The sequence below is a fragment of the Ascidiella aspersa genome, chromosome 1 (assembly GCF_963924565.1).
Source record: "Ascidiella aspersa chromosome 1, kaAscAspe10.2, whole genome shotgun sequence".
NCBI lineage: Eukaryota > Metazoa > Chordata > Ascidiacea > Phlebobranchia > Ascidiidae > Ascidiella > Ascidiella aspersa.
The window spans coordinates 2,867,884-2,878,682 of NC_139447.1; the positions used below are offsets into that span (position 1 = coordinate 2,867,884).

The window sequence follows — 10,799 nt, forward strand, 5'->3', positions numbered from 1 at the left end:
CAAGGACCCATTTGGGTTCGATTTTTTGGGTGCTAGAATAGAATTTCAGTCGCAATCACAACCCAAAACAGAGTGAAGTGAATAAAACAAAGCAATTGAACCCAGCTCAACAAACTGCGCTATACAAAAGTAACTTAATTAAAATTTTGGTTTTGAACTTGCCCTCAGTCTTTATGTAGTGACATTTTTTTGTGACAACAATATTTCAAGGGACAACAAATTGGTAAACAAAATTCAAGACGCCATGTAATAATTTTAAAAGGTTTACGAAGCACATTGAACAAAATTGTAGGAGGTCACGCAATATATATATTTTTTCAAAATTAAGCCATCTTCGCTTACACTAAAAAAAAACTAAATACAAAATCCCGTCTATCACACAGAACCACTAGCCAAAAGGTATCGAAATGCTTTATCAAAAACCACTGTGATCCGCGGCCCTGAGATCAGAGACGTTAGACAAGCGAGTTGCGCGTCACCTCGTCTTACACAAACCTGTGTTTAGCGTCGCGCGAAACCTGCCTTAAGTCGACGATCCGATTTCATCGGTGCTTATTTTTAGCAACCGCTCGGCTGCGAACTAAGCCGCTTTCGTAATTGACGATTTCGTAAGCTAGCCCAGAACGCAGACGTTTTCTGGATTGCTTTAGTTTTTTGGGTTTTCGTCTCTTGATGTAAAAGTTGTTTTGTTTTTTTGATCTGTTAAGATTTTTTTTTCCGTTTCAGACAAAACTTTTTTACGTAATGGAAAACTTAATCCCGCGTGTTCTGTAATAAACTGTCAAACGGTATATTGAAGTACTTACCAATTGGTCGCGAACCATAAATGTGCTTGTGTGTGAGAAAAGTTTGATATGCGGAATACAGATTATTTCTGCGTAGCCGGGAACGAAATGTTGTAAGCCTTTTTTTCAGCCTTGTTTTGATTCACGAGTGGTAATAAACAAGTAACCAAGTTGTGACATTGTTACGAACCATCAAGTAATGTAATGTATGACCTAATAGAAAATCCAAGTGTGATGTCATAAGAAAACATCGTACGGATTTCAGATTGTGACTTCGTACTTTGTTACGAAAAAATCAGATTTGCGAAAGTGAATATAAAAGTCCACTCATTGACGTTGCAATCCTTTTGATGTGTGACGCCATATAACCCGGTGTGTGACGTCATTCGATTGTTTAAAACGTTCCCTATATTCGAAGGTCATCGACCGAACTCCACCGACGGCGACCTGCGTCTCACTGGCGCCTCCAGCGACATCGCCATTAGCAACGGACACCCGGAAGTGACGCAACAATCGTCGTCCAACGCCGGAAGTGACGTCACGCCCAGTCCGCCGCCGACTTCCGGTGCTCCGCCCACCAACAATCGCCACGCCCTTCCTTCGTACGACTCGGGCGGGGAAATCCCCTCGCCGTCGGCCGTGACGTCATCGGGGAATCCCCATTTCGTCACGGATGACGAAGCTCCGTGCTCGTCGAGTCACGTGAGGGCCGTTGATAACGCGTACGCCTTCAGCTAGCCGCAGTGCGCATGCGCCAGGACACCCCTACTCCCTTTTTGCTTTTCTTTTTTTTTTGTCGCTACCATTATTCATTGAAAAAACAGAAATCTTTATTATGAAGGTAAATATCGACATTTTTAACCCGTTTTGAGCTCTCTTTTATTCCGGTAGTGTTAAATGGCGATAACTCTTTCTTTATATCGAACTTAAATTTTTCAAGTTTTTTTTTTGCTTTTTGGAAAGCCACAAATAACACAATTGCAAAGGCACAAAAACATTAATAGGTTATATGAATAAAATGTGTAGTTTCGACTTAGCTTTAATAATTTCACAACTTTGTATTTCATTAGGGATTTTTTCGACTCGGCCTAAAATTCCATAATCACTCATCAAACATTTGCTCAGTATGAAAACTTTCTTGGTCGAGCAAATACTTCTCAAAACTTACAAATAAGAAATCAGAGAAACAAAAATAACCTTTGTAATTAAAACAGAAGGTGTATCGCAAAATGGGCCCAAATGTTCCTCTTGCAATGGGTAGGTACCCCCTAAATCCCAGCCCTTTGTAATAATTTGCCTGTCTGCAAGTGAAACCCTTTTGGTTTTTGCGGTCGTCCGCCTAAAACGGCCTCAGCCGGTGTCATATGCTTGTTTAACTGCGTCACATACGTCCAACGCGCTCCCGTCAATGAGGTGTAGAAAGATGCCAGCATCGGAAACTCTCCACAGTGTAACGCAGCGAGCGCCTGCTATTGTTACGTCACTAACAGAGCTTTCTTTTCCGCTTTTTTAACCCCCGTTTTATGTGTAAGGCAAGCCCGCGAACTCAGTAGTTCTCAAAACTTTTTCAGTTTTTCTTTCTACAAAACAACACTAGAATAACTTAACAAACGCCCTTAGAACACGACAATAGGCAAATACCATTGTATGGTTAGTTTTTTCGTAATTGATAGTGTACATTTAAGTGTCTACATGACTCTTTGGAATATAAATAGTGTATTCTCACTAATTAAAAAATGTTTCGAGGCATACAATTTGAGAATCACTGGTTTTAACGCAGCGGGTCAGTTCCGTTGATAATCGCGTTTTTATCTTTGTTTTTTCGTTTTTTTCGTTTAGCTTTTACTTCTCTTTCATCGTGTTTCGCTTCGAATTCCGCAAAAGTTCCGCAGTTTTACCCTTGCGACCCTCGGGCGCCACCTACCCGTCGTTAGCGCTGTTTTGTTTCGTTTTTTGGGGGCGACCACGTGCGTACAAAAATACCGGGCACAACACTGCGAGTGCACCACTTAAAAGCACGTACCCGGAAGCTAACCTTCCAACTGACCACGTAAAAACTTAATTAAAGTGATCATTAAAATAGACCAAACACTGGCAAAAACTTTATTACAAAAAAGACTGCCTTCTGGTCTCCCAATGGGAGCCGAGGGCCACGGTTTATAAACCCTCGCCATACCAGGGTAATATTTCTTCTAAATCGTACTATAATTTCCGTAATAACGTCAGTTAATATTTTGGTCATTTCTTATCTTACAACGTGATTGCGAGTGATCGGGATATTGCGCAATCTGAACCTAATTTAGTTTTTTTGAACGTCAAAATCAAATATTGTTGTCACGCCTACCTATTTATTCGCTTCCCTAAAAATCCACCCCTAAAATAGAGTATTTGACAGTGGTTTTCAAACACTTTTACCCAAAGGACCCTTTTAAATCTTTGAAACAACAGCGTTTTTTTAAAACAGGATTTTTTAAACATGGAAATAAAAAATATCACCGAAGAATAATTATTTTTTCTAACATTATAATCAGAAATCATACAAACTTTTCAGTTTTTATAAGCTTTCAAGAGCTTTATTGTTATTAAAATTCAACGAGAATTGATGCGCTCCGGCTAATAGAAATTTAAAATCAAACCATTAAAAAGATGTTTTGCGGACATCTTGCAACTTTCTTAATGTACCCGAATTGAGAACCACTGCACTAAAATGAATATTAAAAAAGTTAAAATACTCTTTTTCAAAACTTACCGCCTGTTATTTGAATAGCACACAAACGACCAAGCGTTTCAGAGATTTAAAAATAGCCTTTCTTCCAATACCGTGTAATCTCGCCCCTATAGTTGCACCACTAAGGTTATTTACTTTCTTTAACAGCAAAGGTGTTCGCTCTTCGCCGATCAAAAAGTGTTCTTTAACATTATCTTGTTTGATTTTTATTTTAAACTGTTTATTCGTGTTTTTTCCGGCAAAAGGTTCCAACGCTTCACCAAAGTGAAACGTTTTTGGTCAAAGCTATAAGCCGCACTATCCAATCAAGGAGCACAACTGCTTTCCCCCACTCAGGTTTCGAATAAACTTGCGAAACTTAAAATGTGCATGTATTTAAAAAAAAAAGTTACAAAAAATAAAAAAAATAATCGTGTTTGTTTAGTTTAAAATCGTCTGGAGAAATTGAACGGTCCAGCGAAAAGTACAAGACGTCAAATTCTGGTGCGGTTTGATTAAAACTTATGTTTTTCCATAATATCGGCGAAACCTTGTCGAAATCGCTCCATTTTCATCAAATCACTTCACTTGTACTATTTTCCGCGCGCGTTTTTTATTGGTTTTTGGTTTTTGGCGTTTTCCGTTTCCGCTTGTTATTTTTTACCTTACTGCACTTTTCGTTCGCGAGCCGTTTTCCGTTACCGACTTTTAACCGCGCCTCCTTTTTGCCCCCCAGCAACCGGCATTACGTCGGCGGCCAGAGCAGCCAATCAGAACGCCCGTATTTCGCGGCAACTTGGTTTTGGAAACAGACACCAGCCGGTTTTTAAAAAAGAAAGCCCGCAAAATTTTGATATTTAAGGTTGACTGGTATTTCATTCTTGTGAAAAACTGCACATGTGAAAATATGTTATTTTGACTTTTGAATGAAATGCCAGACCGACAATTTTTTTAAATAAATATTAGGGATAGGACATTATAAGTTTCAAAGACTCTACTTTCTAATCAGACGGTAACAGTATCTCAACAGAAAAGCATAATACCGCAATTTTATCCTTATGCTTAGTTTTTAATGTCACACGATGGTTTAGGTGCGCATTAAAAGCCGATAAGTTTCAGCAATACTAAGTTTTTTTTTCAACTTTGCACTTTCAGCGGCCGTTTTTAAACACGGCAGGGTTAAGGCCAACGTACTTGGCCACACGAGTGACTCTTTGTGCACGATGTTTGCTCTCCGCACACTTTTGACGTTATTATTAGTTCACAGTTTCAACTCACAGTTGCCCCCCAAGTTTGCAAGGACGTGAAAAATCTTGTGGCATTTTTCATACCAACAAGCCTAATCAAGCTCTAAAACAACTTTGCCTTTTAAAGTACCAACAACCAAATAGAAGTTTGCTGTTGAAATATATGTTTAATTCAGGAAAAACCTCGGATATGTGCGTTATCCGGTCAGCATGCTTGTTGGTCTGTGCTTTGTCTCTCCGTTGTCCGTGTGCGCGCGTGACTCGACCCCCTCCCCAACACACTGCCAGGAACCCGACTCACCGGCAGCAAGCCTGTATCATACGTAGCCTCGGCGCAACTGCTTACAAGCACCCGTGGCTTGCTTTTCGCACCTTTTTTAACGCTCCCGGTCCGAGCTTTTTTCACTTTTTTCGCCAGCTTGAAAAGCTGTACAGCGTCGCCGAACTTTTTAAGCGCTCGCGTCAAAGGTGCAGTTCTCTCTGTGTTTGCTTTCCTTTGCTTTTTCACTTTTGTCGAGCGCTCGTACATTGTGTGAACTTTCACGAGTGCTCAAATTCCCCTCCCCTAAACAATAAGGGGGCAACGTTTTAAGGTTTTGGTCGCGTTTCGATGCGAATTTTTCGCAGAGGTGCCTCTCGCAAAGCTCTACCCATTTTCTTTTGAGTTTTTTTTTTGTAAATTTCTCTTGCCTTTTTCCGTTTGTGTGTTTCAGAGCGTTTATGCGTGAGAGTTGCGTGCGGAGAGGCGACGGGACACAACCATCCCTCGCTCGCTTCAAAAGGTGCATTTCTGTTGCGTGCTAAACTTTTTCCGTCGTTTTTTCCCTGATGTATATCTACGCGCGTTTTTTGTCACGTTTATTTCGGCTTGTTCTTTTTTCGAATCGCGAACTCCAGACGTTTTATTCTTTCGTCGTCTTACCCGTTTTTCTTTTTTCGTTCGCCCAGCGCTACGTCGGTCGTGTCTTATCAGCACGGCCCCACATTGTACAATACCCCCTTTCGTGCCCCCCAAAAGTTTTTCTCAGCATATGTAAACCCCCTGGCCCCAGCCCGGGCTCACCCTTACCCACTTTGCGTTCTTTTCTTGTTGGCGGCTGGGCATACTTGGGTGTAGTTGATGCGAAAATATATAGCTTGTCACGACCGGCCGCTTCGCCCCTTGCTTTTTGCTCAGCTCAGTGATTGCAGCGGATCAGGTCTAGGGTTACGGCTTCCAACTTTCAACAAATGGCCTTTTAATTAATCAGGGCACTTAATATATATAACAAAGCATTAAGTCATAAATAATTTCCTTTTTGCCAAAAAATTAAGAAGGAACTTGGTAAGTTGTTATGTTTTCAGAAAAGATTACAAAATATTTCATTCTAGCTTTGGTTGTAAGTGGTAGCCAGTAAAATTGACAGGTCCTTACGCTTTGCCGTGACTGAGTAAGCTTACGAAGGCCTAGCGGAGTGATTCCCTACAGTTTTGTTGCGATCCTATTTTGGAACTATTCATTCCTCCCCATATGTAATATGAAAAAACACAGTTATTTAAAATATAAATTTATTTTACCTTACTGTACAACTCAAATTTTCTCTCTGAAAGTTGAATTTGCGGCACTGTTCGTTACGGTGCGCAATCAACGCAACTCATTCTCAACACAGTTGCTCTTAATCTGCAAAAGAGGAGAGAATCCGGTCTCACAAAGGTAAGTCGATGCAAAGAGTATATTAAAGCGAAAAGCTAATGATATCCTCTTGACATTCACCTGCAAAATTTTCGACTGGGAATGTCAGGATTTGTCATAAAGTCTTCATCAAATTTATCCGGAAAGTATCTTTCAAAATCCGTTTAAAGTGTTAACAAAAATCTATTCCATAAGTTAAAGTCTCTCCAGCACGTCTGCTTACTATATGTTTATGTAATATCAGTGGTTTTCAACCTTGGGGTCGCGACCCCCCGATTGGTCGTTTGCCTTTTCTCTGGGGGTCGCGAAGACGACGATTAAATACCAATCACTATTACGAGAATGTCAATTAATTGCCATAAAAAATATCTGTAGATATTAGTGAATGCTGTTGACAGTGAATATTTAAATATCAGCAGCCAGGAAGAAAGTTTCGAGACTATTATTTTAACAGTGCGGGCTTACTATTGAGTTCCCGGTATCAATCATAGGTAGCCTACGGCAGGCAGTGCTTTTCAACCTTTTCTGGAACAGTACACACTTTTACGTTTACTGAAGAACTTGTACACACACACCAACTCTTGCAATTGGTCCAACAACTAAGTGAAAACTCTAACCTGTAATCCAAGTTGCAATTACGTATATTTCGCTATGTTTATTCTCAAATTCAATAAAGACAGAAATCAGAAGCTAGACAAGTGATTACTGTACTGCAAAAAAAGTAAAAAACTGCTATCCATTGTCGCAACAAAGGCGTTGTGACAATAACTAGTTATTACATCACAATAACCATTTTATCACGAAAAATATTTGGCTATGATGTCACAAGATCTCAGGTGTGCTCTGGCAACAACAGCGCCACGCGAGCACGCATAGACAAGCTTGTCGCCAAGATGCAACACTAGCCATCTCACTAATGCTGCCTTGTGCATGAATTTAATAAATGAGTATTTTTTTTAACAGAGTGGTACCATAATTTTTGTTATTTTTAATAGTATTTTTTGTGCTATTGCGCATACACAAATGTAGGCGCTCTTTCACCATTATACGTGAAAAGTTATGCAAAAAAAAATAATAATACCGCATACCACAACGCATATTGTTTGGGTTATGGTGCGGGTTAGCGTTTGGTTGAGGGTGGGTCAATAATATTATGTTTATTATTAATAATAACTTGACCCACCCTCAACCAAACGCTAACCCGCACCCTAACCCAAACAATATGTGTTGTGGTATGCGGCATTTAAAGAAAAAAATGTTTTGATTAATTTTTACGTACAATAGTGAAAGAGCGCCCAAATGTATTACATATATCTTTTTTTTGGAGGGGGTCATTTGTTACATTGGGTTGTTAAAATGGGTCGCGGTATGAAAAAGGTTGAAAACCACTGTGTACCACTGATATCGGCCATGTAAACTACTCCACTCGGCGGCCTATTCAAACCCAACGTCAACTAATAGATAAAAAACACTGGCATGTACTGCATAAAATATCTCATCAAATTTCCGATTTGTTGCACTTTTAAATACTGATAGAGATACCTAAAACTTGGCCCACAGCTAAAATCTGCACAATACAGTAATATGTAACTAAAATCTAGTTTTACTACAGCTCTTGTTTATTAACTGTCCAGTTTTTAAGCAACTACTAAACAACCAGATTGTTCAAAAACAAAAATGTAATTGATAAAACAATGGACTTAGTTACGACATAGATTAACTCGAACGTCTGAAACGTAGAACAAACAGGTAGATCACACGATTTGGGAAGTCAATTTACAATCTTTTACAACCGGCCAAATTTGAATGGAATAAAAATTATAATGGACATCTCTAATGTATATAAAAAATATTGTGCAACGTTTTGAACGGAAACAATTTTTTGGTAGTTTTTGTAAAATTTCTTCATTGATCTCATGAAAAAAGGGAGAAATTCCTCCACGGTTGGTAACGCACTTGCGTAGAGTAAGTGTGGTCATCCTTTTTTCCAAAACTTAAATAAATCGCTGTGGCACTGAACCACAACATTTAAATTCCTCTAAAAAATCTGAATCGAATTTCCGAACGGAACCTAAACCGGATAAGCCAACTCGTTCGACTTTCTGCTCATAGGGCTGCGAATTTTAAAGTTTTTAGTCAATTCCGTTTGTTCTGTTTATAACCTGCAGGTATCTGTCATGTGTATCGGGTTTTTTGTCTTGGCGGTGAAAATTACTGGGCACTGTCCATACAATTTCATACTGTAATACTAAATCATTAAAACATTTTTTAACATGGTTTGTTTGTTTCTCTGTGCTTTTTGTTGTTGTTGCTACACTGTGGTTAAGCGACATTTTAACATGCATATATAGTATAAATTATATTTTATACAGCAGTATTATTGCCAACAAGTTGCCTAATCAAGATAAATTTCACAGAACTGTGTGATTGGTTTAAATCTATGACATATTTTTATTTTATCCCATACACCAACTATATTTAATTAACCCACTAAAAACACTCCGCGATACATAGTAAGATATTAATAGATCAATATAGTTGCTTCAAAAATCCAGTAACATTTCAATTCAAAAATAAAATTAAAGATGAAGTAGTACATGTAGCAGCACAATTGCATCAGCAGCACAAAAAAGTTGCAGTTAAAACATTACACGATTAAAAATATTAGTACAAGCAACCAATTAAAAATGTTAACATATATTATTTATTAAAGAGAAAAACTGTGTTAGTAAAACAAACATGTTGGTCAAGCATGATTTGTTTTGTAAGACAAGGGCAAATAAATTGAGCTGGAATCATTTTGATCTAGATTGTATGGAGACATCTTTTTTTAGCTGTTCATCCATTGAATGTTGCCAATTATCTCCATCAAACTTTTCCACTTGAAGACTTGCAACAGTTCCTTGGTCAAGGCAGCGTGGGTTTACTCCTGAAGATAGTTTCAAACAAATAAAATGATTGAAGAGATTAACTTCATTTCTTTTCAAATAATTTACAACCAATTTTTTTAACCGAAAACATTTATATTTTACTGTTCTTTCAGTAATTAATAGAATGATAAAAATTGAAGGTACTGTATATAGCTAAAGTTGATCGATAATAAAATTAAGTAAAAAAGAATTTTTGTGAAAGTTTTTTTTTTAAATATAATGATTTTATAAGAAAAAAATAATTTCTTTCCAAAATTAAATATAAATAAAAATTTTTGACCTTTTTCTAAAAACAATTGACCTATTAACCGAATACCTTAATTTCTCCTTTATTGTTTTTTAAAAAATTGAAAAATTTGAAGGTAGTCCAAGATGCAAAAGTTAATAAAGAATAAGATTTGGTAAAAAAAATCTTTAACAAAGCATTATAAAAATATATTAATTTCATACACAAAAAAAGTAAATAAACCACACAAGAACACTAAATTTTTCATACAAAATTAAAAGTGCTATTTTCGGAAAATTGAAATATCTTACCAAATCCATCCGGATTGGACCTTGGTACGTAAAAACTTTGCATGCCGCAAACTTTACAAAACATATGTTTTGCCTTGTGGGTGTTAAAAGTGTAGGTGGTCAACAAGTCTTGCCCTCTGGTGATCTCAAAGCGGTTTGCTGGAACAATGAAATGGACGTTGCTTTTCATGAAGCATATACTGCAACTGAAATCATAACAAATAAGCTAACAAAAAAATATTACTATGTCTAATTTTGTGCTGAAATCCAGGTTAAATGCCTCCTTCAATAGGTTTACTATAAGTGGCAAATACCCACCTAATGTTTGTGTGTGCACCTTAATTAGTAAATATTTTCTAGAATTCTAGAATCCTACCACATTTTGCGTCATGGGGTTTTATAATGCTAACATTTTATCTGGGTTAGGGTGCGATATAGCATTTGGGCTTGAGTGGGTCAAGTAATATTATTATATTTATTACCCCATATTTCTTGATTTCTTTTCTTGTAGAAAAGTGGTAAGATTCTAGACTAGTTTATATTGGTTATAAGTTGTGGTTAAATTCAGAAGTTCAGGTGTGAAAAAACCTTAATTGTCATACTGGACACTTAAAAATTTGGCGCTGCACTTTGAGATCTCGGCCGAAAATTGCCATAAAATGCAGGCAGACTATTCACTACATAACTGAGTAACTGACATAGCAGCTTTTCTAAAGAAAAACAAAAAAATACATTAACTTATACTTACTTGCAATCATAGGCGTAGATATTTGGTGAGGCCCAGACTTCAAAGCGTACTCCGGCGCAATGGCACCCTCCCGAATGCTTCACCAACTCTGGTTTAACTGGATTTTCCATCTCGCGGAAGGCAAAACACAAATGTGAGTTGTGCAAATTTCACTGTTAGCTTAACTTAAATTAAATTAAAAGACAAAGTTGCCG

The 10,799-nt window shown here is 37.6% G+C and overlaps 2 protein-coding genes across 2 annotated transcripts in view; one reads left to right on the top strand and one right to left on the bottom strand.

Moving 5' to 3' along the window:
* Positions 1 to 5,880, top strand: part of LOC146166551 (SH2B adapter protein 3-like) — a 28,071-nt gene extending 22,191 nt beyond the window's left edge. Inside the window, exon 9 of the mRNA XM_083389033.1 lies at positions 1,204 to 5,880. Coding sequence (XP_083245159.1) covers positions 1,204 to 1,523 — 320 coding nt within the window. The 3' untranslated portion in view covers positions 1,524 to 5,880. The remainder of the gene's footprint in view (positions 1 to 1,203) is intronic.
* Positions 5,881 to 8,893: 3,013 nt separating this feature from the next.
* Positions 8,894 to 10,753, bottom strand: LOC146166552 (centromere protein V-like). Its single transcript, XM_083389179.1, has 3 exons — positions 10,606 to 10,753; positions 9,879 to 10,063; positions 8,894 to 9,340 (listed from the first exon to the last, which is right to left on the bottom strand). Exons 1-3 carry the CDS (start codon positions 10,713 to 10,715, stop codon positions 9,207 to 9,209), a joined length of 429 nt encoding a protein of 142 aa, XP_083245305.1. The 5' UTR covers positions 10,716 to 10,753; the 3' UTR covers positions 8,894 to 9,206.
* Between the last annotated feature and the right edge of the window lie 46 nt (positions 10,754 to 10,799).

Coding starts and splice junctions, on each gene's coding strand:
- LOC146166552 (XM_083389179.1), bottom strand. CDS start 10,715: ATGGAAAATCCAGTTAAACCAGAGTTGGTGAAGCATTCGGGAGGGTGC. Junction 10,064..10,605: donor ATCTACGCCTATGATTGCAA/GTAAGTATAAGT, acceptor TTATGATTTCAG/TTGCAGTATATGCTTCATGA. Junction 9,341..9,878: donor GTCCAATCCGGATGGATTTG/GTAAGATATTTC, acceptor AACTATCTTCAG/GAGTAAACCCACGCTGCCTT.